At 43.3% G+C, this 27,705-nt stretch overlaps 1 protein-coding gene across 2 annotated transcripts; it reads right to left on the bottom strand.

Annotated features, from left to right (window-relative positions):
- Window positions 1-27,705, bottom strand: ERICH5 (glutamate rich 5). 2 transcript variants are annotated; one of them, XM_015145765.3, is made up of 3 exons: window positions 27,260-27,705; window positions 3,414-4,367; window positions 1-386 (listed from the first exon to the last, which is right to left on the bottom strand). In XM_015145765.3, exons 1-3 carry the CDS (start codon window positions 27,699-27,701, stop codon window positions 274-276), a joined length of 1,509 nt encoding a protein of 502 aa, XP_015001251.3. In that variant the 5' UTR covers window positions 27,702-27,705; the 3' UTR covers window positions 1-273. The 2 variants fall into 2 exon arrangements, with proteins under 2 accessions (XP_015001251.3, XP_015001252.2); XM_015145766.3 differs by lacking the exon at window positions 3,414-4,367 and having other exon boundaries at window positions 27,260-27,635.

The raw sequence follows: 27,705 nt of genomic DNA, 5'->3' as shown, positions 1-27,705 counted from the left end.
AATAATCACATAATTTTTATTGGCTTTGGTTTTTATCATTTTAAATGTATAACCATTCTAAGTAGCTAAGAAAACTGTTCATGGCTTAGCAGTTTTGTAGAACAATATAATCAAGAACATGGAAACATCCTTCTTATGGTTCCAACAGTCTCTCTATAACCGCACTCCTTACAGAAAACATGTAAATGTAGAAAGATAAGATACATAACCACAAGCTTCACTACCATTTTTGTCTTCTCTGTGATAACGCGCTGTGTGGGTTCACTCTTCTATCTATTTGGCTGTTGAAAGGTTCACCACTTCTCCTGTTTCTTCTTCTTTGGTTTCAGCCCCTTCCCTCACTTTCTCATTCTCCATCTCTGTTTCCACCTTTTCCCCTGTCTCACCTGGAAAAGTAACCAAAGGAGATACTAAGAGACACTTATTTAGAGTTAACATAAATTATCCCACAGTTTGTCTCCAATGGGGGGCAGTTCTTGATCTTTAGGTCTGAACAGTAAGTTTATCTGGAGGTATCAAGAAAAGTAATCATCTCGGCTGGGCGCAGGGGGTCACACCTGTAATCCGACACCTTGGGAGGCCGAGGAAGGTGGATTGCCTGAGGTCAGGAGTTCAGGAGCCTAGCCCAAAGTAATGAAACCGCGTCTCTACTAAAAATACAAAAATTAGCTGGGCCGTGAGCTGAGATCACACCACTGCACTCCAGTCTGGGAGACAGAAGACTCTGTCAAAAAAAAAAAAAAAAAAAAGGAAAAGAAAAGTAATCGTCTCGATTCTCTCAGAGCCTCTGAATGGCTGATGTCGAGTCAATTAACATCTCGAGTCTTGGCATACTCTTATGAAATAAATTCTCTCTATAAAATCAGGATGCAAAATTACCAAAGAAATGGCAGTAGAACATATTACAATAGAAAGTTCATGGCCAGGTGTGATGGTTCACACCTGTAATCCCAATGCTTTGGGAAGCTGAGGCAAGAGGATCACTTGAGGCCAGGAGTTCAAGACCAGCCTGGGCAACAAGACCTCCTGTCTTTACAAAATGTTTTTCAAAAATTAGCTGGGCAGCTGGGCGTGGTGGTTCACGCCTGTAATTCCAGCACTTTGGAAACCTGAGGCAGGCAGATAGCTTGAGCCTAGAAGTCTGAGACCAGCCTGGCCAACATGGTAAAACCTTGTCTTTACAAAAAATACAAAAATTAGCCAGGGACGGTGACACCCAGCTACTCAGGAGGCTGAGGAGGGAGAATGTATTGAGCCTGGGAGGCAGAAGTTACAATGAGCTAAGAATACTACTGCACTCCAGCCTGGGTAACAGAGCAAGACTCTGTCTCAATAATAATAATAATAATTTTTTAAAAGAAAAAAAAAATTAGCCAGGCATGGTGGCACATTCCTGTAGTTCTATAGCTACTTGGGAGGTGGGGCAAGAGGATCCCTTGAGTCCAGGAGTTGGAGATTATAGTGAGCTATGATTGCATCACTGCACTCCAGCTTGAAGATCTTGTCTCTGAAGAAAGAAAAATGAAAGCAAAGGAAAGGAAGGGAAGGGAAGGGAAGGGGAGGGGAGGGGAGGGGAGGGGAGGGGAGGGGAAGGGAGGGGAGGGAAGGGGAGGGAAGGGAAGGGAAGGGAAGGGAAGAGAAGGGAAGGGAGAAAAGAGAAAGCAAGCAAGACTAATTTGTAAGTAAATCAAAGGGTGGTCCAGGGGTGCCCCCAGACCTGTCTGGCTTGGCCATTATGTGTTTAAATACAATCGTTAAACATTTACAGACAGCCAACTCTAACAAGTCTGGACATTGCACATACAACCCTGTTTCCCCAAGAAGTTGGCTTTGGCAACATTGGCTCTAGTTCCATGGCTGGAGCTGTGCAGAGCTTCCTCTTTTGAAAAGGCTGTGCTCTCCTGTTTGCCAAGGTCCCCTGGGCTCCCACGATATGACGTGTGTCCTTCACCTCACTCATTTTCAGTATCCTAGGCCTAAAGACTTTTGAGTTTGCCAATCCTGATGTAAAAACTATCTGCTTTTATTTGCCTCTCCCAAGTTGTTCCCAGAGCACTTCTTACACATTCTTAGGAAAGCAATTCCCACAACAGACTATGGTGATGCACACACATCCTGCCTTCCCACACTAGACAGTGAGTCCCTTGAGGACAGAGACTAACTCTTCCTCAGTCTGCATCTCAGCACCTAGCATATGTTCAGTTAATAAATGAAAGAATTGGCCAGACACAGTGGCTCATGCCTGTAATCCCAGCAGTTTGGGAGACCGAGGTGGCGGATCATGAGGTCAGGAGTTGGAGACCAGCCTGGCCAATATGGTGAAACCTTGTCTCTACTAAAAATACAAAAAGTAGCTGGGTATGGTGGTGTGCACCTGTAGTCCCAGCTACTCGGGAGGCTGAGGCAGGAGAATCGCTTGAACCCAGAAGGCGGAGGTTGCAGTGAGCCGAGATTGTGCCATGGCACTCCAGCCTGGGCAACAGAGCGAGACTCCATCTCAATAAATAAATAAATAAATAAATAAATAAATAAATAAAATGAAAGAATTAAAAAAAAAACAGATGGATGATTATAATGAATGCTTCACTTAATTATACTGAACTGTGAAGCCAAAATTTACCAAAATGTAAATCATACCCCAGAAGAAAATATTTTTTTAAATTATAATACCAATAAAGAACACTGTAAACATCATTTGTTTTATGCTGGTAAAATACATTTAAAATTTTAAAACACTATATGCTAAGACATAGTACATTTTCTCTGGTCTTCTAATACAGATTTTAAAACTACAGAACAAGAGCAGACTGACAGTCATTTTCTTTTTTTATTTTTATTTTTGGAGAACGAGGTCTCACTATGTTGTCCAGGCAGGTCATGAACTGCTGGGCTCAAGCTATCCTCCCCTCTCTGCCTCCTGAAGTGCTGGGATTACAGATGTGAGCCACTGCACCCTGTCCTGACAGTCATTTTCTAAGATAAGCTTCACAAAGATGAAAATAACATTCTAAGATCCATTATGTATATATCATTTCATTGGAAAGTGAATTCCTCCAGTAATCATCTATTCACCTTTACTTTGGACCCTTATTTCATACATGGGGCCTGATGAAGCATCAACTTGGAAAAATTCAGAAAGTTTCACATGTTGCCTTCAAAGTTAGATACTATTTAAACACTAGGTTAAAATTTTGGACAGAGATGATGTTTCGGAAAAGTTTTGCTGATAAACTGAGCATTAATAGAATGCCTCTTTCCCAGGCATAGAAGCCTTTTTGGTTTGCTCAAACGAACTTCAACCACCTGAAAGTGACTTCAGGGACTGTGTGTCAGTCACCCCACCCCACCCCCCAGAGCTGGTCTCCTATGGAACACATCTAAACATCCAGAAGGTTTGCCAGCATAACTTTTACCTTCAATGTGTTGATCTTCTTCATTAGTATGGATGTTCCTGACCATTTCCACATATGCTCCTGTATCTACATTTCGTGCTGGATGTTCCATGCTTCCAACTATTCCTTCAGATTGAATCTGCTCCATGTTTCCTGGACCTTCAGGAGTTTTATGGAGTGGATCATTCATAACAGGCTTTTCCACAAGCTGACTTCTGTCCAATACTTCTGGTGTTACATTCTCTTTGGGAATTGTTTCTAGAAGCTGGGGCTGCTCCTCTTTTCCCAGTGTTGCCTGAAGTTGCTGCTCTTCAGCTGTTTCCACAAATTGACTTCCTTCCAATATTTCTGGAGATTCGTTCTCTTTGGAAATTGTTTCTAGAAGCGGGGCCTGCTCATCCTTTCCCATTGTGCCCTGAGGTTGTAGCTCTCCAGCTATTTGCAGAGGCAGAACATTCTCAGTTGCTCCTAGAGGCTTCATCTCTGCAGCAGTTTGTGGATTCTCAGTGGCCTCCACTGCTCTGAGGGTGTCCTTCTCTCCTGCTGTCCCCAAAGGCTGACCCTTGGCTTCTGGTCCTAAAGGCTCAGCTTCCACATTTCCTTTTAGAGGCTCAGCTTCTGTCCCTGCTCCTGCATCTTTCTTCTTTCCTTCTGCTGCTGGGGCATCCTCTTTGCCACCTGGCTGAGGTGGCCCAGATTCCTTCAGTCCCTCTCCAGGCTGAGTCTTTTCTGTGGACCCTGATTCGTCTGCAGCATCCCTTCCAGGGGCTACGTCCTTGGCCAGGGACTGTTCTTGGAGGGGTTTAACACCATTTGCTGTAGGCTCTGCTGAAACCTTCAGCTTTTGTAAGGGAGGATGGCTTTCCCTTTGTACATTGCCAACAACAGTAGATTCTCTCCCCAGTGTATGTGGCTTTGGTTGGGCAAAGCAGGACCCACTTTCTTCTGCGGTTGAAAAATGCTCATTTGAAGTTACTTTTGGTTATTCATTTGAAAAATAAAAAGAAAAGAGAAAACACAAATTATTGTTTAGTTTTATCTTGAAAAGTGAATTGACATCACAAAGTAGATTTAACAGTTCAAGACAGTTCCAAGTATATCTGAGTACAGAAAGGCCATACCATGACCCTAACACTCTCCAAGTCAAATCCCTTTATTGTCTTCAGCTCAAACATTTCATCTTAAGCTCTGAAGTCCTCCAAAACCACAGTTTTCTCCTGTTTGCTCCTTGTGCATCTTTTCACGGCTCCTGTCCCAGATTCTAACTGAGCTTACTCCACGTTGTTTCTCTGTTCTTTTCCTTGTCTCACACTTTCTCGTCTTGAGACTTAGAAGGTTTCCTTTGTTGTTTTTTTTTTTTTTTTTGAAATTTTTTTTCCATTTTTTGCAGAGGGGAGGGCAATAGAAGATTCCCAAACTTAGAAGGTTTCATGATGTGAGGTCCTTGGGCCACTAGAGAGCTCTTACTTTCCTTCTAACACAGAAAAGCCCCCAGCAAATGGAAAAGGGACTGTGGTAGAGAAGCCCTAATAGGAAAAGGCTAAGATGTCTGGGAAGGGAAGTAGCAGAGACAGTTCAGCCTGAGTTTCATGTCATTTGGGGGGCACAGTGGGAAAAGAAATCAACAGAAAGTAGGGAAACATGCATTTTACTTCTGACCGTTGTTCCAACTGTATGAGCTTGGAAACTTAGCTCCCAGTGATCTTGTCTCTAAAACAGCGGTGAATCTCTCTTCTCTCCTTCATATTGATCTCAGAGTTGCATGAGGCATGATAGTTTAAAGGATGCAAAAGTGCGCTGGATAGTTAAATATAGGCAATATGTTTAAGACTGGCAAAATGTTGATACTCTTTGACCCAGCAGTTTTACTTCTGGAAATTTTTGTTGTCGTTGTTTTACTTCTTGAAAATTTATTCTAAAAGCATAAACCTATGTAGATGCTTTGGGAGAGAATATATATGTGTATGTATATAAAATCCCAATATTCTTCCATGTTTTTATTTTTGTTTTACTTTTCTGTTTAAAGAGACAGGATCTCGCTATGTTGCCCAGGCTGGTCTTGAACTCCTGGGCTCAAGTGATTCTCCTGCTGCAGCCTCCCAAAGTCCTAGGATTTATAGGCATGAGCCACCACACCCACCCCACAGTGTTCTTTATAGCAGCAAAAGCTAGAAAACAACTTAAAAGTCTAATAAGTTAGAGAATGGATAAATATTCCATACCATGGGATATTATTATACCATGAAAAAGATGATTATGAAGACCAGATGCTAAAATAAGAAAATAATTATGATACAATAAGTTGAGAAATCACTCATGATTGGGTTGGTCAAATAAAGTAATGCATATAAAGTACTTATTAACCCAAAGTCTACTGTGCAATTAAGTGCTCAACAAGTTAGCTATCAATTTCATATAAAGTATGATTACAGCAATGTTGAAAGAAAGGCAGGCAGGGGAGGGAGGGCAAAAGGGAAAACAAATCACAAATGAGCAGGGAGGAAACTGGAAGAAAATAAGTCAAAAGTGAAAGCGGGTCTCTAGGGGATCTTTTTCCTCTTCTTTTTTTCCCCAAAGATTGTTTTTCTTCTTTTCTTTTTTCCCACTAAGTTACCATCCACCTGTCATATGTACATGCAGTTTAGAGTTATCTGCTTATCTAGTGTAAGCTAAAGACAAGTAATACTCAGGTCTCCTCTCCCATTTCCCCTTCTAAAAAAGAAATATTTGCTTATAGAAGCAACAATTCGCTTATAGAAGCTAATTCTTTTTTCTTTTTTTTTTTTTTTTTTTTTTTTTTGAGACGGAGTCTTGCTCTGTTGCCCAGGCTGGAGTGCAGTGGCCGGATCTCAACTCACTGCAAGCTCCGCCTCCCGGGTTCACGCCATTCTCCTTCCTCAGCCTCCCGAGTAGCTGGGACTACAGGTGCCCGCCACCTCGCCCGGCTAGTTTTTTGTATTTTTTTAGTAGAGACGGGGTTTCACCGTGTTAGCCAGGATGGTCTCGATCTCCTGACCTCGTGATCCGCCCGTCTCGGCCTCCCAAAGTGCTGGGATTACAGGCTTGAGCCACCGCGCCCGGCCAGAAGCTAATTCTTTTAGCTGTTTTGGAGGAATATTTTTTTCTATGTTGCTAAATGAATTGTGCTTCAGGATTTTTCAGTTTGGGCCTTTCAATTAACTTTTTTTTTTTTTTTTTTTTTTTTTTTTTTTTAAATAGCGATGTGGTCTCACGCGGTTCGAGTTGCCCAGGCTGATCTCAAACTCCTGGGCTCAAGTGATCCACCTGCCTTGACCTCCCAAAGTGCTGGGATTATAGGCGTAAGCCACCACGCCCTGCTCAATTAACTTTTACTCTGGAAGATAAAAACTTAGCTCTTTTCCTATTCTCCTCCACCACCAGCCACTCTCTCCTGTTACACATTCACATTTTCTTTTTCTTTTCTTTTTTTTTTTTTGAGAGGGAGTGGTGATACCCTACCTTGTTTTACCCGAGTGACTCTCTCCTAGCAGAGAGAGAGCCAGTCAGACTCCATTTTTAGTTTCTTCACTTGCAGCTCCTTTTCACCTCCCTCCCTTAAGGCACACCTAGTGTAAAACTGACTCAAAGCACGTCCAGGAATGCACCTACTGATAAGATATTGAGGCAAGCTGCACCAGCAGCTCCAGGGGACGCACTCGGTGGATGGCACCCAAACCTCTGCATTTATCTCTGTGATAGTTTAAGCCCCTGCACCTGGAACTGTTTAGTTTTTTTTGTAACTGCATTTGTAACCAATTGATTTTTTAACTTTTTGCCAGTTCTGCTTCTGTAAAAATTGCTTCAGCTAAAACCCTCCCTCCCCTATTTAGACCACGGTATAAAAACAAAACTAGCCCCTTCCTTGGCGCCCAGAGAATTTTGAGCGTTAGGCCGGGCGCGGTGGCTCAAGCCTGTAATCCCAGCACTTTGGGAGGCCGAGATGGGCGGATCACAAGGTCAGGAGATGGAGACCATCCTGGCTAACATGGTGAAACCCCGTCTCTACTAAAAATACAAAAAAACTAGCCGGGCGAGGTGGCGGGCGCCTGTAGTCGCAGCTACTCGGGAGGCTGAGGCAGGAGAATGGCGTGAACCCGGGAGGCGGAGCTTGCAGTGAGCTGAGATCCGGCCACTGAACTCCAGCCTGGGCGACAGAGCGAGACTCCGTCTCAAAAAAAAAAAAAAAAAAAAAAAAAAAAAGAATTTTGAGCGTTAGCTGCCTCTCGGACGCCGGCAAATAAAAGGACTCTTTAATTTGTCTCAAAGTGTGGCGTGTCTCTATAATTCGCTTAGTCACAACAGAGTCTCACTCTGTCACCCAGGCTGGAGTGCAGTGGCGCGATCTGGGCTCACTGCAAGCTCCGCCTCCCGGGTTCACGCCATTCTCCTGCCTCAGCCTCCCTCAGCCTCCAGAGTAGCTAGGACTACAGGCGCCGCCACCACGCCCAGCTAATTTATTTGTATTTTTAGTAGAGACGGGGTTTCACCATGTTAGCCAGGAGGGTCTTGATCTCCCGACCTCGTGATCCGCCCATCTCGGCCTCCCAAAGTGTTGGGATTACAGGCGTGAGCCACCGCGCCCGGCCCACATTTCCTTTCAGTTCGTGACTGTATATTAATTATTTAAAATAGTAATGTTGTAATTTGGATCATACCAATATCCAATTATATGTCTGTATAATGACTGTGTCTTCTGTGAAGAACTGAGCCATATATTAAGTTATTACAATTTTTTATTTTTCCCCGAGTTAATAATTGTTATGCTTTTTCATTTCCTAGGAGTTCGGGTATTATCATTTATTCAACTCACTGCCATTTTTCTCTCTTTTGAACACATGTATTCATATCAAACAGCCTATCAATTTAATCTTCATGAAGATGAAGGACTTACTGAGATACCAAGCCACCAGCTCCGGAGCATTTTAAGCAGCCTGTGGTATCCAGGGTTGTTCTCAGTTTTCTCTACTGCTAATCAAATTGAGCTTTCCTTGGCATGTTAAAAGAGTTATCACATGTCTGTCTGCTTCCTAAACTCCAGTATTGTTCTATTATTGTCTTTTTTTTTCCTGTTCTTCCCATTTCTGTGGGTTTAAACTATTTTTTAAATCTCTTTACTGTCATATTAGTGGTTTTCAGGAAAGCACAAAATGAGATCCATATCTTCAATCTACCACCTTCACCAACACCTCCGAAGATGCTTTAAAGATTATTTATAACATAAAAAAGAAAACTTTCCAAATCAAAACACGGGATGTACAAAAGCAGTTTACGTGCAAAGATGAAAACTACAGGCTCTAGTACCACAGGTGAAGCCATCAGAAGCAGTAATCTAACAAAAACAATCCCATGCGATAAACGCTGTGTGACCCCTGTGTACTCAGAGTGGCAAGAGGTCACACATGAGTTGAGTGTGCTGAGAAAGTTTCTACGAGTTCCAGGAGAACACACGGGGAAGACTGGAGGACTCAGGAAAGGATAGTGTGGCTGGAGGCTAGCGCAGAAGCCAGGTCAGGGAGGGCCCTGCAGGTGGTGCTGAAGAGTTTAGATTTTATCCTTGAAGCACGAAGAACAAGAATTTCTAGCAGGACTTTTTAAAAAAGTTAAATAAATATACATGCACCATATTGCTCAGCCATTTAACTTATAGGTATTTTCCCAAGAGAAAAGAAACCACATGTCCATACACTTATACACAAATGTTCATAGCATCTTTATTTGTGAGTGCCCAAACCCGGAAACAATCCAAATGTCTATCAACAGGTGAATGGGCCAAAAAATCTGTGGAACGTTCACACCAGGGAATATGACCCAGTAATAAAAAAAGAAATGAACAATTGATAAGTACAACAACATGGATGATTTTCAAAATAATTATGCTGAGTAAAAGAAGACAAAAAGATTACATAGCATATGATTCCATTTATATAAACTCTAGAAAATACCAACTTATCTACAGTGATAGAAAGCAGAACCATGGCTCTCTGGAGACTGGGATTGGGTAGACAGGAGGGAGATTTCAAAGGGGCACAATCTTGATTGTGCTGATGCTTCTATGGTATACAGATATACCAGAGTTTACTACAATGTACACTATAAATGTGTATAGTTTACTGTATGTCAATTATACCTCCAAAAACTGGTCATTTAAAAAATATAAAAATAAAGATAACTAAAAAAAAGAATTGAATCAATCCAATCTGGATTTTAAAAACCTCCCAGCTGGGTGCAGTGGCTCACGCCTGTAATCCCAGCGTTTTGGGAGGCCGAGGTGGGTGGATCACCTGAGGTCAGGAGTTCGAGACCAGCCTGGCCAATATGGTGAAACCCTGTCTCTACTAAAATTACAAAAATTAGCCGGGCATGGTTGAATGCACCTGTAATCCCAGCTACTTGGGAGGCTGAGGCAGGAGAATCACTTGAACCCAGGAGGCAGAGGTTGCAGTGAGCCGAGATAGCACTATTGCACTCCAGCATGGGGGACAAGAGTGAGACTTCATCTCAAAAAAAAAAAAAAAACCTCCCTCTGTAGAATGAATTAGAGGCAGGCAACACAGAAGTCAATGTGTCCAGTGACACAGGGCAAATAGGACTCAGAAATGAGAAGTAAAAATGACTGGATATAATGACAGTTCAGGGGCTGAAAAGAGAGAGAGGGAGGGTCTAGAGAAACACTGGTTCATAGCTCTGATGCTGGAGATAGAAAATATAGGATAGACCAGGCACAGCATGCCTGTAATCCCAGAACTTTGGGAGGCTAAGGCAGGAGGATCACTTGAGGCTAGGAGTTCAAGACCAGCCTAAGCAATATAGCAAGACCTGATCGCTACAAAAAAATTTTTAAATTAACTGGGCATGGTGGTGTGCAACTGTAGTACTAGTTACTTAGAAGGCTGATGGAGGGGATCACTTGGGCCCAGGAGTTCAAAGCTGCAGTGAGCTGTGATCGTGCCACTGCACTCAGCCTGGGCAAGGAAGAGAGACCCTGCCTCTAAAAATATGTGTTCTGGGGAAGGGGAGAGGGATAGATGGATTTGGGCCAGTGAGAGAGACATGAATTGCTCAGGCTGGAGCATGGCATCTTGGAGATGGTTGTAGATTGTACATCCTGGTGGCAAATCCAGGAGGCTATTGGACATATAAATCTTAGCTGGAAACATATGTAACAGCCTGGAGCTGAGCTCTCTATCTTATTAACAAATATGTCTCCTGTTTTGAGAAAGGGGCAGTTTTTACAGAGAGGTTCCTGTGAGGAGGGAAATGAGGAGGGTAGCGGGGTGTGTGTGTGTGTGTGTGTGTGTGTGTGTGTGTGTGAGAATATCTGCATCTCCACCCTGCTTCGGGGACTAGGTGTGAATCCTCCTGCAGAGAGGGATTACAGCTGGAAGTAGAGAAGCAGAACTCAAGAAAAACCTTATGAGACTTAGGGCTCAATTAGAATTGAGGAGAGGGCTATTTTTCACCTCCCCCTTCTGCCTCATCATGAATGAAGCCTTCAAATTAATTGCAAGTAGGGCGACTTAATCAAGATTATTTTTCAGGTCTGAAAAGAAATTCATCCTGAGAATACAATGCATTTAGATATCACATAAAGGATGGTCTGGTGATAATTGCCTTAGGGAAAAAAACAGGAAATGTGTTAATGTACTAATCACGGATGTCTGCCAAATTATATTTTCTGGTAAAATAGTTATTACAGTGATTAGTACTGTCAGTTAAATGAGACAAACCATTTTCATCCACCTGTGCCAATAGTGAGTACATTCTAAAGGCATCATTCTCCTACAGCAAAAATTGTGTGGGAAAAAATGTGCTGGCACACCCAAAACACAGCCACACAATTTTACATTTTGAAAAACATATTATGTTATCAGTCTAAGTTTTCTCTCCCAACAAAAAGCTTTGCGAAAGTTTGAGAAAATTGATTTCTCCACAAATGGTGTCCTAAGTGTCCAAGTGATCTGTCGATTTTTGCCATAGCTAGAATATTCATACCCATGATCACAATATTCATTCACTTTCATTCTTTTATTGTTGTTGTTGAGACAGGGTCTCACTCTGTCACCCAGGCTGGAGTGCAATGGCATGACCATAGCTTACTGCAGCCTCAACCTCCCAGGCCCAAGTGATCCTGTCACCTTAGCCTCCTAAGTAGCTGGGACTACAGACATGTGCTACCACGCCAGGCTAAGTGTTAAATTTTTTAGAGACAGGGTCTCTCTATGTTGCCCAGGTCGGTCCGTTTTCATTCTTTTTTTTTTTTTTTTTTTGAGATGGAGTTTTGCTCTTGTTGCCCAGGCTGGAGTGCAATGGTGCGATCTCGGCTCACTGCAACCTCCGCCTCCCGGGCACAAGCGATTCTCCTGCCATAGCCTCCCGAGTAGCTGGGACTACAGGCATGAGCCACCAGCCTGGCTAATTTTGTATTTTTAGTAGAGATGGGGTTTCTCCATGTTGGCCAGGCTGGTCTCGAACTCCTGACCTCAGGTGATCCACCTGTCTGGGCCTCCCAAAGTGTTGGGATTACAGGCGTGAGTCATGGCACCGGCCAGTGTAGTGGATTTTAACTCCGGTTCCTGCACTTACTAGCCTTATTAAGCCTCTCTCTGCCTCAGTTTCATCACCTATAAAGTGGGAATAGTGTTATTACTGAACAAGGGAACTGACATGAGGATTATATGAGATAATACTCAGAACTAGTACAGAGACTAGCACCCACTAATCTTGTCAATCTTAGCATCACTATTGTTATACCTCCCATAGTGGCCCAAACAAGGGTGAAATTAGATGCACAGTGTCTGGGTGTGGTGGCTCACACTTGTAATCCCAGCACTGTGGGAGGCCAAGGCAGGTGGATCACTTGAACCCAGAAATTCGAGACCAGCCTGGACAACATGGCGAAACCCTGTCCCTACAAAAAAATGTAAAAATTAGCCGGATGTGGTGGTGCAGGCCTGTAGTCACAGCTACTTGGGAGGCCAAGATGGGAGGATAGCTTGAGCCCAGGAGGTTCAGGTCACAGTGAGCCATGATTGCGCCACTGCACTCCAACCTGGGAGACCTGTTTCAAAAGAAGAGAGAGAGAGAAATTATGATGCACAAACAGAAAAGTAAGGTGATTTCATTCATTCTAATATTGGTACATTTGTGTGAAAGAAGAAAGATTAGGCTGGGCACGGTGGCTCACGCCTCTAATCCCAGCACTTTGGGAGGCCGAGGCGGGCAAATCACTTGAGGCCAGGAGTTCGAGACCAGCCTGGCCAACACGGTGAAACCCCATCTCTTAAAAAAAAAAAAAAAAATACAAAAAATTAGCTGGCCATGGTGGCGAGCACCTGTAATCTCAGCTACTTGGAAGGCTGAGGCCGGAGAATTGCCTAAACCTCAGAGGCAGAGGTTGCAGTGAGCAGAGATCATGCCAGTGCACTCCAGCCTGGGCAACACAGCAAGACAAAGACAAAGACGAAGAAGATGGAGAAGACGGAGAGGAGGAAGAAGGAGAGGAGGGAGAAGAAGAGGTGGGAGAAGAAGAGGAGGAGGAAAAGGAGGGGGAGGATGAGGAGGAGGAAGAAGAAGAAGAATGAGAAGAAGAATGAGAAGGAGAAGAAGAAGAAAGATAGAGGAAATAAATGAAAAGACTGGAAAACAAATAGTTGTTTTGAACCATCTCTCAGAGAACACAATAAAGTCTACAATTACCATTAAAACTTCCTTTCTGGCTCCAGATTACATAACCCTCACCTTATTCTTACCCTTGAGCTGCTGAAGGAAGTACATTTTTTAGTGTTTGATCTCCCTCCCTCCCCTCTAACCAAAGCAGAGCATTCAGACTGTTCTAACACTGGGTGTGAATCCTGACTTGGCCATTTATTTACTTAACTGTGCAATCTGGACAAGTTAGTTCCTAACCTCTCTGGATCTCAGTTTCCTTATCTGTAAAATGTGGATATTGTTTGCCTTTCAGGCTTGTTAGGGGAACTGACAGAGTGGATAATGTGTGTAATTTGCCCAGCATGGTATCTGACATGAAAAGGTAGCCACTAAACAAGGACGCAGCGCACAGCTGTACAAGCTTCTCACTGCATGAGGCAGAACTCCAGCCTGGGTGCACCTGAAGGGTGCATGTGTTGTTGGTGGGGAAGGCCTCTTTCTAATTGTACAAAGGTCCCTTGAGTACCAGGAGTGACCTGTCAATACACTATAGCTAAATTAGCAACAGAAAAGCTAACTTGCAACATTAAAGGGCTTACACAGTCTCCTAAACCCTGTGAAGTTGTCAGTGTTGACCTACAAAGTTGTATTGTTATCATGGTACAGTTTAAAACATGATCATTGATAAATAATAGAAAAGTAGGCTGGGCACGGTGGCTCACCCTGTAATCCCAGCACTTTGGGAGTCTGAGGCAAGTAGATAACCTGAGGTCAGGAGTTCGAGACCAGACTGGTCAACATGGTGAAACCCCTTTTCTACTAAAAATACAAAAAATTAGCTGGGCTGGTGGTGGATGCTTGTAATCCCAGCTACTCAGGAGGCTGAGGCAGGAGAATCACTTGAACCCGGGAGGCAGAGGTTGCAGTGAGCCAAGATGGTGCCACTGCACTCCAACCTGGGCAACAAGAGCAAAACTTCATCTCAAATAAATAAATAAATAAATAAATAAAAGTACTCGTAACATTAGCAATGATTTAACTAAACTTGATTGGGGTTAATAAAGGCCATTCATAATTTGTGTATAAATAAATGTTTCATTCTGTTTGCTGGCTTTGATTTCACTCATTCATCACATTTTCATCAAATGCATACTACAGGCAAGATCTGGGTGGCCACAGGGGTTCTAGCAGGTAGCAAGATTTGGATTAGCTGGGCAAGGTGGCATGCACCTGTAGTCCCTGCTACACCTGTAGTCCCTGCTACACCTCAGTCCCTGTAGAGGCTGAGGTGGGAGAATTGCTTAAGCCCCAGAGGTCAAGGATGTAGTGAGCCATGATTGCACCACTGCATTCCAGCCTGGGCAACAGACAGAGACCCTGTCTCAAAAAAAGAAAAAAAAAAAAAGAGGAAAATGTGGTTCCTGGTATCCTAGGGTTTACTGTCTTCAGGGAAATTCAAATAGCTACTCCCTTCATTAAGCACAACTTGGTGGCTATATATTACCTCTTACCCAAGTATTTCCATATACTCTGTCCATATGAGTTTGTGAATCCTCACCATACCTCCTCAAGGTAGAAAAAGGTACTACATCATTTCTTCTAGCAGGCTAACTTGAAAAGCAATGAGATATATTTTTGTCCACAAACAGGAGACATTCTATGCCTAATCTATGTTATTACATAATAAATATTGTAGACAGATGCATTGTTTTCACATCTGAATTTGTTTAAAGATGTGTCTGTTTTCTGAACTCCACATTTCATCAAATCATGCACTGCCCTGAGCCTAATCCTTTGGTGCTCATTATCTCCCTTGATTCTGTTGTAAATTGATCTATGCATAAATTCAGTGTGACAGCTGAACTAACAGAACCCTTGTTGTAAGCACCGTTGTGATAGGCACACAAAGAAACTAAATACTAGGCAACATTACAGAAGGGATTAGAACTAGAGCTAACATACCTGAAATTCACATTATGGTGGAAGCTTTTCAACTCAGTTCAACCCTAATCAGAAGTGAAAAGTTCCTACCCAACAAAAACAAAATCTTGTCGTTATTTCCTAAGACCATGCCATATCAGACATCCCTAAAGACTTCACTGGCCTGTCTGCTGGGTTTTTGAGCAACTTTGTAAGGAAGGGGGTCCTGGTATTTTTCCTTGCTGTCACCATTTCTAGGTTCTTGAGCTTTTGACGTTTTGGAACCAAGATGTAGCATGAGTCAACTCCAGAGGAGTGGTCCACTCATCTTCCTTCTCATTTTCTTACTTTGCTTTTGCCTCAATTCCATTCTATCCTTCATCCATCCATCCAGTCAACATTTGTAGAGCAGCATTATTCTAGATCTTTTTGCCCTTTTCCCACATCAAAGCGTGTACAAACACTGTCTTGTGTGCCATGGTACAAATGCTAATCCCCAAGTGTGCATTCCATCAGCTGGTAGATGCCAACAGGACACTCATTTGAAGAAAGGCGAACTTAGGTTATATTCCATGTAACTGACATATAAAATTATCAACCAAAAAATTCTTTGAGGGCAAATAAAAATCAGTCAGACCACTTTTCTTTTTTAATAAAAGCACCTGAATTTACATATCTAGAATTCGTTTTGATCATCACAAAGTAAATGTGATGAAGTTGGAAGACAAACTTAATGTTGAAATTTAAATATAGAGAAACAAGAATAGGCTAGGCATGGTGACTCACACAAAAACCCGTAACTCCAGTGTCATCTTGAGAAAAATACCAGACAAATTCCAGTTGAGGAACCTTCCACAAAATACCTAACCAGCGCTCCTCAAAACTGTCAGAGTCATCAAAAACAAGGACAGGCCGGGCGCGGTGGCTCAAGCCTGTAATCCCAGCACTTTGGGAGGCCGAGACGGGCAGATCACGAGGTCAGGAGATCGAGACCATCCTGGCTAACACGGTGAAACCACATCTCTACTAAAAAATACAAAAAACTAGCCGGGCGTGGTGGTGGGCGCCTGTAGTCCCAGCTACTCAAGAGGCTGACACAGGAGAATGGCGTAAACCCGGGAGGCGGAGCTTGCAGTGAGCTGAGATCCAGCCATTGCACTCCAGCCTGGGCGACAAAGCAAGACTCTGTCTCAAAAAAAAAAAAAAAAAAAAAAAAAAACCAGGACAATCTGAGAAACGCTTAGCCACGAGGAGCCAAAGGAGGCATGATGACTACCTGCAATGTGGGATTCTGGATGGGACGCTGGAAGTGAAACAGGTCATTAGAGAAAAACTAAGAACGTCTGACTAAAGCATGGACTTTAGTTAGTAATCACGTAACAAATTTGGTTCATTAATTGTGACAAACATATCCTACTAATATAAGATGTTAAAAAAGAGGAAAGTGAGTGTGCAATATGTGAGAACTCTCTGTCTAACTTCATAATTTTTCTGTAAATCTACAACTATTCTAAAATAAAATTTATTTTTAAAAATTATAGCAGGGAGGCTGAGGCAGGAGTATCACTTGAGACCAGCAGTTTGAGACCAGCCTGGGTAACATAGTGAGACCTTGTCTACGAAAAATAAAAAATTAGCTGGGTATGGTGGTACACATCTGTAGTCCCAGTTACTCAGGAGGCAGAGGCAGGAGGATCACTTGAATCCAGGAGGTTGAGGCCACACTCAGCCTGGGTGACAGAGTGAAACCCTGTCTTAAAAAAAAAGTAAATTAACATAAAAAAATTAAAAAATTATAGCAGCACAAATACAAGAGCAAGTAATCTAGCTAAATAAGAAGACCTGGTAGCCTTAGAAAAACTGTCTCATAAACTGTGGCCATTCACATACCACTTTTATGATTTTTGAATATTTCTTTACCATTTGTGCTATTATTGACTTAATATTTTGTCACCATTTTTCTTTAAATAAATTTACTTTTTAAAAAAGTGAGCAAGGCCAGGTGAGGTGGCTCACACCTATAATCCCACCACTTTGGGAGGCTGAGGCAGGAGGATCACTTGAGCCCAGGAGTTAGGGACCAGGTTGGGCAACATGGCAAAATGTCAACTCTCCAAAAAACACACAAAAAATTAGCCAGGTGTGGTGGTGCATGCCTATAGTCCCAGCTGCTGGGCTGAGGTAGAGGTGAGAGGCTGAGGTGGGAGGTTGAGGCTGCAGTGAGTTGTGATCGCACCACTGCATTCCAGCCTGGGTGACAGAGTGACAGAGTGAGACCCTGTCTCCAAAAAAAAAAAAAAAAATTTAAAAAGGAAGGAAATCAACAAACTCAGAGATCTAGAACTTGATCTTAAACAAACAAAAAATGCTGTGTGCGGTGGCTTACACCTGTAATCCCAACACTTTGGGAGGCTGAGGTGGTTGGATCACCTGAGGTCAGCAGTTTGAGGCCAGCCTGGCCAACATGGTGAAACCCATCTCTACTAAATATACAAAAATTAGCCGGGAATGGTGGCACATGTCTGTAATCCCTGCTACTCTGGATGCTGACGCAGGAGAATTTCTTGAACCCGGGAGAAGGAGGTTGCAGTAAGCCAAGATCACAGCACTGCACTCCAGCCTGGGCAACAGAGTAAGACTCTGCCTCAAAAAAAAAAAAAAAAAAAAATGAGGGTCTCACTATGTTGGTTAGGCTGGTCTCGAACTCCTGGCCTACAGAGCAAGATTCCTGTCTCAGTCTCCCAAAGTGCTGGGATTACAGGTATGAGTCACTGTTCCTGGCCCAGATTATATTCTCAGTGCATTATATGTATTAACTCATTTATTCCTCAGCTCTATTAAGTGCTATTGTTGATCCTATTTTATAGATGAAGAAGCATGGAGAGGGTCAGTACCTGGCTCAAAGTCACACAACTAATAACTGATCCTGGATGAGGATTTGAACCCAGTCTAACTCCAGGCCCACATTCTTAATCAGCACTCTATACTGTCTTTCAGTTGAAATGAAATGTTGAAATTCATACCCACACATTAATGCAAGGTGTACAGGTAAACAGAACCTCGCATAACATCTAGTCTACAGGTCCTATACCTGTAGACTAAGTACTAAGTAAAGGAAATTAGCAAAAAAGAAACTGTGTGGTTTATATCAGAGTCTTGAGAAAATGGGAAGATGCAGAAACAGGCACACACAAAAAAAATCACCTTACAGAAAAAAAAAAAAAGAGAGAGAGAGAGAATGTTCATTATCATTATCATTAACAGTGAGGAAAAGAAATAAGCAAAGAGAACGCTTTAGGGAGAACATTTCAACAGAAGTCCTTGCTGGGGTGGCTGAAGGCAGAAGTTATCTCTAAGCAAAAGAAACTACTAGTGAAAATGACAGACGAGCTGGAATGCACATCCCAACACTTTCTTTTTTATTTTAATTTTTATTTTATTTATTTTTTTTTGAAATGGAGTCTCACCCAGGCTGCAGGGCAGTGGCACAATCTCGGTTCACTGAAACCTCTACCTCCCGGGTTCAAGTGATTCTCCTGCCTCAGCCTCCTGAGTAGCTGGGACAACAGGTACATGCCACCATGCCCAGCTAATTTATTTTGTGTTTTTAGTAGAGATGGGGTTTCACCATGTTGGGCAAGCTGGTCTCCAACTCCTGACCTCAGATGATCCTCCTGCCTCGGCCTCCCAAAGTGCTGTGATCACAGGCATGAGCCACTGCACTGAGCCACCAACACTTCCTGATCTTTTCAATGTCATGACATACATAGAATATGATATTTGTGCATTACACTGCAACAAATGGAGGAAGCTGCTTCCAGATGGCTCAGTCTGTCAAGATCCCACCTGGCTGCCCTAAAGGCTAGGAGAAATGCTGGCATGGCTATAATCTATTCTCACAGGCTGGGAAACTCTGATATAACAACTTAGGTAGTGCTAAATCATGCACACCTGCATTGCCTGTCTTATTTCACCCGCCTTCATAAGGTTTAATTCCTAGGGGGTTTTAGCTGCTAACAACCATGTGGGGCTGGGCATGGTGGTTCATGCCTGTAATCCCAGCACTTTGGGAGGCTGACTGAGGTATTAGGGTTGCTTGAAGCCGGGAGTTTGACACCAGCCTGGGCAGCATAGTGAGAACCAGTTTCTACCAAAAAAATAATAAATAAAACTTAAAAAATAAAATAAAAACAATGTGGATTATTGTTTTTTCAATCTTCATCCTTAAAGGACAAAGCTCAGACACCCTTGATTATATACAATGAATGAACTTGAGAGCCCAAAGGCAATTCCCAAGAAGTGGTTCAAGGACTATGAACAACAGCAATAGCCCTGAGATGGGTGAAGAAGCTTCTGAGGTCATTACAGTACTTTCAAGACATAAACACACCTGGAGAGCTATAGTCTGGCATTTTGCTTAAAAAAAAAAAAAAAAAAAAAAAATTACAGTGGGGCACAGTGGCTCATGCCTGTAATCCCAGTGCTTTAGGAAGCTGAGGTGGAAGGATAATTTGGGCCCAGGAGTCCAAGCCGCAGTGAGCTTTGATTCCACCATTGCTCTCCAGCCTGGGCAACAGAGCAAGACCCTGTCTCTAAAAAAGAAAAAAAAACTACCTAGTACTACTCACACTTACACACTCTAGGATTAGAAGCCTCATCAGGTTTTTATCAGCTTTGGTGAGCCTTTCATTAACCCACACAGGTATTCAGGGTTTCTTTCAACTTGATATTGTTAAAACGTTAACATAGAAGTGAAACTGTACACATGAGCTGGATGTGGGGCCACCTTACAGAAGCATGATTTTTTTTTTTTTTTTTTTTTGGAGACAGAGTTTTGCTCTTGTCACCCAAGCTGGAGTGCAATGGCGTGATCCCTGCCCACTGCAACCTCCGCCTCCCAGGTTCAAGAGATTCGCCTGCCTCAGCTTCCCAAGTAGCTAGGATTAGAGGTCCTAGCTACCACCAGCTGCCACTACGTCCAGGAAATTTTTTTTATTTTTAGTAGAAACGGGGTTTCACCATGTTGGCCAGGCTGGTCTCAAACTCTTGACCTCAGGTGATCTACCCGCCTCGGCCTCCCAAAGTGCTGGGATTACAGGCGTTAGCCACTGCGTTCAGTCCAGAAGCATGATTTAATGGTAGTCAATCAAGCGTTGTTCTACAGTGTTAACCTTTTCCTGCATAGCTAGGAGGCCCTCTTCATAACCCAACACTCTCTTCCCAAGCCCATCTTGGCCAATATTACCTTTCAGTTTCTGGTATTCATTAGGTTCTGATTCCTCCTCTACTTTTCTGAGTAATACTCTTACCTCCCTGAATCCCTGTCTCTGTCAATCATCAATTTACCCATCCAACTACTCAACAGTTATTGGTTGCCTCTCTTCTTTTCTTTTCTTTTTTTTTCTTTCTTTCTTTCTTTTTTGTTTTTTTTGAGACGGAGTTTTGCTCTTGTTGCCCAAGCTGGAGTGCAATGGCATGATCTCGGCTCACTGTAACCTCCACCTCCCAGGTTAAAGTGATTCTCCTGCCTCAGTCTCCTGAGTAGCTGGGATTACAGGCATGCGCATACCTGTAAAAAATTAGCCACCACGTCTGGCTAATTTTTTATATTTTTAGTAGAGATGGGGTTTCTCCATGTTGGTCAGGCTGGTCTCGAACTCCCAACCTCAGGTGATCTGCCCACCTTGGCCTCCCAAAGTGCTGGGATTACAGGTGTGAGCCACTGTGCCCGTTCTCTTTTTTCTTTTCTTTTCTTTCTTTTTTTTTTTTTTTTTTTTTTGTTGAGACGGAGTCTCGCTTTGTCACCCAGGCTGGAGTGCAGTGGCCGGATCTCAGCTCACTGCAAGCTCTGCCTCCCGGGTTTGAGCCATTCTCTTGCCTCAGCCTCCCGAGTAGCTGGGACTACAGGCGCTCGCCACCTCGCCCAGCTAGTTTTTTGTATTTTTTAGTAGAGATGGGGTTTCACGGTGTTAGCCAGGATGGTCTCGGTCTCCTAACCTCGTGATCCGCCTGTCTCGGCCTCCCAAAGTGCTGGGATTACAGGCTTGAGCCACCGCGCCCGGCCTCTTTTTTCTTTTCTTTAGAGAGAAGTCTCAGTCTGTTGCCCAGGCTGGAGTACAGTGGTGCTTGACCTCCTGATTCTCCTGCCTCAGCCTCCCAAGTAGCTGGGATTACAGACTCAAGCATTCACATTCAGCTGATTGCATGTGTTCTATGTGTAAGGCCACACTACAGGTTTCTTGCAGAACTAGGACCAGATCCCAGATGGAACTGGAAGTTGTGAAAAGAACAGGGGCTTTGGAGTCACACAAGTTAGCCATGTGCCCCAGGTCCATCTATCCATCTAGTAAGTAGGCTAACTAGACTTACTAGCTCTGAGACCAGGGCAAGTGACTTATCTGCACCAAGCTTCCGTTTTCTAGCTGTATTTGCTGCAACTAATGTTTGTGTTTTAAGGCTATTGTGAGGATTAAATGAGATCACAAACTAAAGCGCCTGAAACCAAGTGCATGCTCCCTACCTTGTCTCCTGACTTCTCTCTCACATCTATGTTTCGATGCGATTACCCAAATGTCTGAAAGTTTTCCATTTTAGAAAGAGATTTACCTTATTGTTGATGACAGTGTAAACTGCTTCAATTCTTACAGAACACATTTAGGCAGTTATCTATCAAAATTATCAGTGCGTATTTTGACCTAGTAATGCCACTCCTGGGAAACTGTCCTACAGATATACTTGCACACATTCAAAATGATGTAGGCACAAAGGAATTCATGGCAGTCTTGTCTGCAACAGGAAACGACTGTAAACAAATCAAATGTCCCTCAATAGGGGACTGGTTAAATAAATCAAGGAAGAAATTATTATGCAGGTATAAACAAGGAGAAAGAAGTTCTCTATATATCAACATGGAAAAATCTCCATATTTTAGGTGAAAAAAACAAAGTGAGGAACAGTGGGTATAGTACACTACATTTATAAATAAAGATGAGAGAAGGAAATAATATTTGTAATGCATAAAGAAACTTTGAAAGAATATATCCAAAAAACCCCTAAAATAATAAGTGTTTATTCATGTGTATGATTCGAACTAAATAGATGATGAGGATGGGGTGGAAGGTGTACTTTTCAGGCCTGACTTTTCCAAATATTTTCACATTTTTGAACCATGTATGTAGTTTTTTTATTCCATTTCAATTAGCTGTATGCAATCACCAGGCCTACCACAAAGACATACCAAATGCTATTTATGTGCCAGGCTCCAGAAATGACACAAAGGCACACATTTGAAAGAAAAAAAATTTATATAATTTCTTTTTTTTTTTTTTTTGAGACGGAGTCTCACGCTGTTGCCCAGGCTGGAGTGCAGTGGCGCGATCTCGGCTCACTGCAAGCTCCGCCTCCTGGGTTCACGCCATTCTCCTGCCTCAGCCTCCTGAGTAGCTGGGACTACAGGCGCCCGCCACCGCGCCCGGCTAATTTTTTTTGTATTTTTAGTAGAGACGGGGTTTCTTTTTTTTTTTTTTTTTTTTTTTTTTTTTTTTTTTTGAGACAGAGTCTCGCTCTGTCACCCGAGCTGGAGTACAGTGGCCGGATCTCAGCTCACTGCAAGCTCCGCCTCCCGGGTTTACGCCATTCTCCTGCCTCAGCCTCCCAAGTAGCTGGGACTACAGGCGCCCGCCACCTCGCCCAGCTAGTTTTTTGTATTTTTTAGTAGAGACGGGGTTTCACCGGATTAGCCAGGATGGTCTCGATCTCCTGACCTCGTGATCCGCCCGTCTCGGCCTCCCAAAGTGCTGGGATTACAGGCTTGAGCCACCGCGCCCGGCCGAGACGGGGTTTCACTGTGGTCTCGATCTCCTGACCTTGTGATCCGCCCGCCTCGGCCTCCCAAAGTGCTGGGATTACAGGCTTGAGCCACCGCGCCCGGCCAAAATTTATATAATTTCTATATGCAAGAAAAGCCTGTACAAATTAAGTTTAATGTTAATGAAGTTTCTTCTTCAATTCAAAAGGAAAACTTTCGTGCAGTTAGGACCAGATGACCTAACTAGATGTCACAGTGTGAAATATTGGGTGAAAACTGAAGGTATGACCGCAGTACAAAGAACAACTCACATAACTGTGTGAAATTCAAGCTTCATCTGATTGCCTAGGCAGCATGGACAGCAAGCAGCTAGTGAAAGTTCAGGTTAGAACAAACAAATGATTATAGCTGTCAGTGGAAATGTACACATTAACCTAGCAATGAACTTGTCAATAATTACCACCTATTGACTTTGTCCATGTTTGGTGCTTGGGCTGTAACACCTTGGAAAGAAGTCTGCCAAAACAGATCGCATCTATATTAGGAAAGAATTGAGCAGTGATTATCCATGTTAGCAGAGGGCTAGGAACACTGGGAGGAGGGTTTGGATGTGAACGTCTAGACACCTTAGGGCACATTAAAGTCTGTGGAGTCAATAAAACCTTTGTGTTCAGATTGCATCGGATCCTCAGGACACTCAAAAGAACAGCAATTGTCCTAATATTTAAAACTTGCTTCCACAAACACAAGAAATTCCAAACTTAATCTGTCTGATTATCCTTTGGAAAGAAAATCTCTTTCCTCACACATTTCAGGGCACGTCATAAAAATCGATGTGTGACTACCACATATTAGGCACTGTTCTACGCTTTGAGGAGCACTGGATAATTGTTTACAATCAGAGTCTCCAATTCTGTTCTCCCCAACACACACACCTATCTGGTCAGTCATCTTGGGAGGCAATAGGAAGAAGCTCTGTGAGATTCAGTGTCTACTGAGTCAGGGCAAATATCCCCACATAATCAGTAGAATAGATTATTCCTGTGCAACCTAATGTCTGTCTACTAGTAGCTGCTGTCTGCTTTAAATTTATAACAAAGGCTGGGCACAGTGGCTCATACCTGTAATTCCAGCACTTTGGGAGGCCAAGGTGGGAGGATCACTTGAGCTCAGAAGTTCAAGACCAGCCTGGGCAACATAGCAAGACCCTGTCTCAATTTTTTTAATAAAAAGTAAAATAAATATATAATATTTGTATAACACATTATACTATGTATCTTATTTAGGGATTAGACTAATATTTAGAATCATAATAAGGGATTATTCTATCCCTAAGTAATATATATAGTATAGGCTGGGCAGAGTGGCTCACGCCTTTAATCCCAGTACTTTGGAAGGCTGAGACGAGTGGATCACCTGAGGGCGAGAGTTCCACCAACATGGAGAAACCCCATCTCTACTAAAAATACAAAATTAGCCGGGTGTGGTGGCGCATGCCTGTAATCCCAGCTACTTGGGAGGCTGAGGCAGTAGAATTGCTTGAACCTGGGAGGCAGAGGCTCCATCTAAAAAACGCCGTCTAAGAAAAAAAAAAAAAAAAGATATATAGTATAATGTGTTTATTGTATTGATTTCACTGTTTTTATAGTGGATGACCACACACCTAATGGGGATCCAGAGTGATCCGAGGCAAAAACAGATTTACATCTCATTAGCAGAAGCTGGTTTAAACATATAGGTTCATTTTTTTTTTTTTTAATTGAGTCTCACTCTGTTGCCCAGACTGAAGTGCAGTGGCCCAATCATAGTTCACTGCAGCCTTGAACTCCTGGGCTTAAGCAATCCTCTCACCTCAGCCTCCTGAGTAGCTGGGACTTCCAGTCTGTACCACCAAGAGTTACATTCCCTGAAATACACGTGTCAATTAAAAAAAAAAAAATTTAGATACAGGGTCTTACTATGTTTCCCAGGCTGGTCTTGAACTCCTGGCCTCAAGCAATCCTCTCCCATCAGCCTCCAGAGCCACTGGAATTATAGGCATGAGCCTCTGTGCCCAGCAAAGCATATGAGTTCAAAGCACCAGCTCTGATTCTTAGGAGCCCTGTGACCTTAGATAAATTATTTACTCTTATCTGTAAAAACAGGACAACCATAATATTTAGTCATAACATTGTTATAAGGATTAAATGAAGTAATTCATTCAACAAATCATTACTGAAGACCTATTATATGCTGAACATTGTTAGGCACTGAGAGTACAGTGAATAAATGCATGTACCAGACACGTAATAAACTTGGACTGTTTTTGTCTAAAAGTATGTACACTCAAGCTTGGGGTTGTACCTAGGATTTAAAGAAGTTTAAAGCTGCAGAAACAGGAATGAATTATTTATTGGGCCTAAGATCATGAAGTTGAAATGTTGACGAACACAGAATAGTATCTAATTACAAGAGAGTATTGTTTGATCGAGGGTCAGAAGCAAATAGACCTGTTGATTGATTCAACGTGTGTGTTGAGCAATTTATGCAGCATATTAGGTTAATTTTCTAAAGGCTAGAACTGGTTGTCAGGCGTTTTAACACCTCTTCCATAACAACATCTGTGAAAACTCAGAACAGCAATGAGTTCTAGAATAAAAAATGGAAGAGTATAACTCAAGTGGAATAGTTATCAATACTGATGATAAAATATTTTTTAAGATAAAGTTATTCATTATTTTCTGAAAGGATTAAAAACTGCATTACACCTACTGAATACTTTTGCCCCGAGAGTTACATTCCCTGAAATACATGTTTTAATCAGTTTAGAACTATGTAATGGTGAGTCAGTACTCTGCTTGTGAAACCAGGATGCTCCTCCTAGGATAACTGAAGCACAGCAGGGGTTAAGAGAAGTCAGAATAATAAAATGTATCTTCCTGAAGCATCCATTTTCCCTCGGCTTTTCATATTGAAACCCACAAAAATTTATCAGAGACAGAATGCGAAACTCTACTTAATTTCATAACATAAAACATGAAACATTGGAGAAACAGCTTGCTCTGGCATCTCGTTGGGGGTATGGAAGCTCTGGGCTCTTTAGGAGAAAAGTTAGTGAGCAATGTGCATTATAAATGAATTTTTCCATCTTTTCACATTGTTGTCTGTGAAAAGGGGTTTGGAATCACTTTTATAATGTTTTTAATTTTTTGTTTACTTCCTGACTTGTCATTGCTTTCTGTTATCTATGGAAACTAGAAATAAACTACCACACACCACAAAAATAATAGAAACACAACGTATTTCCTGACTAGGACACAGTGGCTGAGCTTTGAAAAGCATTCATGACCATCTGGTGCGCTCTACCAACAACATCAGAGAGGAAGACTTTTCTGTTACTGCAATAACACAAGGTGCTAAGAGAAGATCTGTGAAAAGGAATTCACTCCAGTACAAAATCCCTGCTAAAGTTCGCCTTGCAGAAGACTGTAAACTAGCTTGACTGAGTTTGCTTAACCTCCATAACATTGTCCAAAATGTTAGACTTTCAAAATCTAGGAAAAGTGAGTCGGCTGTAAAACCCATTCTCTAATTCATGTATCTGCGTGTATGCTTTTCACAGTACTTATCACTGTCAGAAACGATCTTAGCCAATTGTTTCACGTGTTTCTTGTCGGTCTCCTCCACCCTCAATCTCCACAAACAATCTCCACTTGTATCTCCAGCATCTAGCCAAGCACTGGGGTATTATATAGTACATGTACAAAACGTCCTTGTTGAGTTTCTTCAGCAAGAGTCAGTGATGACCACTTTTGATCACACATACTTCTCAATGGATACTTAAGTCAAAGATAGGGGAAAGTGTGTCTGACCTATTCAGAGTGCAGGAACCCATTTGATGGAGTGAATGCTCCTCTGGATTCTCCGCATCTTTTGCCATCTTTGATGCTGAAACGCTAATGGGAGGCGTAAATGGGGAAAAGTGGTTTTTGTTGTTGTTTTAGTAGAGATGGGGGAGTGGAAGATCTCGCTTTGTTACCCAAGTTGTTCTCGAACTTCTGGTCTCAAGCGATCGCCCCGCCTCAGCCTCCCAAAGTGCTGAGATTGCAGGCGTCAGTCACGACCCCCAGCCTTGGGAGAAGGCCTTGATAGGACATTTCTCCTGTGTTTAAGGCAATGCCGAGGCTAACCGCCTTAGAGCTTCAACACCAATTCCCCGAGATCCCATCAGCGGACAGGGTGAGTCCAGCGCCCGGCCTCAGGCAGCGAGCGCTGCGGAGCGCACCAGGGCCACCGCACCCGCGGTCACAGCAGCGCCGCTCCAGATTCGGGAGGAAATCGCGCTCTGTCCCGGGTTCTGCTGGCATCCTCCGGGGCAAGGCCTGGCTCCTGCCAGCCGGGGTGGGCACGGGGCACACCCTTTGGACCTCCCGGGGAGTTAGCCCACCCGAGTCCCCAGCCCGGACGCCGGCGGCGCCAGTCCCTTGCTCACCGCTAGGGAACCTGCTGCTGTCGCCGGCCTTGTTGAGAGCGCTGCTGGAGCAGCCCATCTCGGGGAGCGCAGACACCTGTCTCAGCCCCGCGCGGGTGTCAGCCCGGAGCCGGGATCCGAAGGCAACCGCACCTGTAGCCGCGGAAGTTTCTCCAGCTCTGCAGCCCGGCTCCCTTGGGCGTAGAGCGCAAGCGCGCAGCGGAGCTAGGCGTAGGGGTGCACACCTGGAGGAGAAAGGTAGCTGGCAGGAGGTGGAAGGAGCCAGGGAGGGCAGAGCGGAAGAGAGCGGGAGGGCCAGGACGCAGAGGAGGGCAGGGACAAGTGGATCCCAGGAGGCAGGAGGGGAGACGGTGGAGGGTATGGCACAGTCAGAGAGGAAAAACCCTAAAGCAGGGATAGAGAGGATGTCAGGGGGCGAGGGCGAAGCGCTGGGAGGTATCATCTGA

The sequence above is a fragment of the Macaca mulatta genome, chromosome 8 (genome assembly GCF_049350105.2).
Source record: "Macaca mulatta isolate MMU2019108-1 chromosome 8, T2T-MMU8v2.0, whole genome shotgun sequence".
Lineage (NCBI taxonomy): Eukaryota > Metazoa > Chordata > Mammalia > Primates > Cercopithecidae > Macaca > Macaca mulatta.
The sequence above is the reverse complement of the archived record's forward strand: the minus strand, read 5'-3'. Positions and strand labels throughout refer to the sequence as shown.

What these genes read in the sequence shown, in the direction of transcription:
- ERICH5 (XM_015145765.3), bottom strand. Translation starts at nt 27,701, where the DNA reads ATGATACCTCCCAGCGCTTCGCCCTCGCCCCCTGACATCCTCTCTATC. An exon ending in CAGCAGCAGGTTCCCTAGCG is followed by an intron (nt 4,368 to 27,259) that starts GTGAGCAAGGGA and finishes AATAACCAAAAG; the next exon opens with TAACTTCAAATGAGCATTTT. An exon ending in AGAAGATCAACACATTGAAG is followed by an intron (nt 387 to 3,413) that starts GTAAAAGTTATG and finishes TTACTTTTCCAG; the next exon opens with GTGAGACAGGGGAAAAGGTG.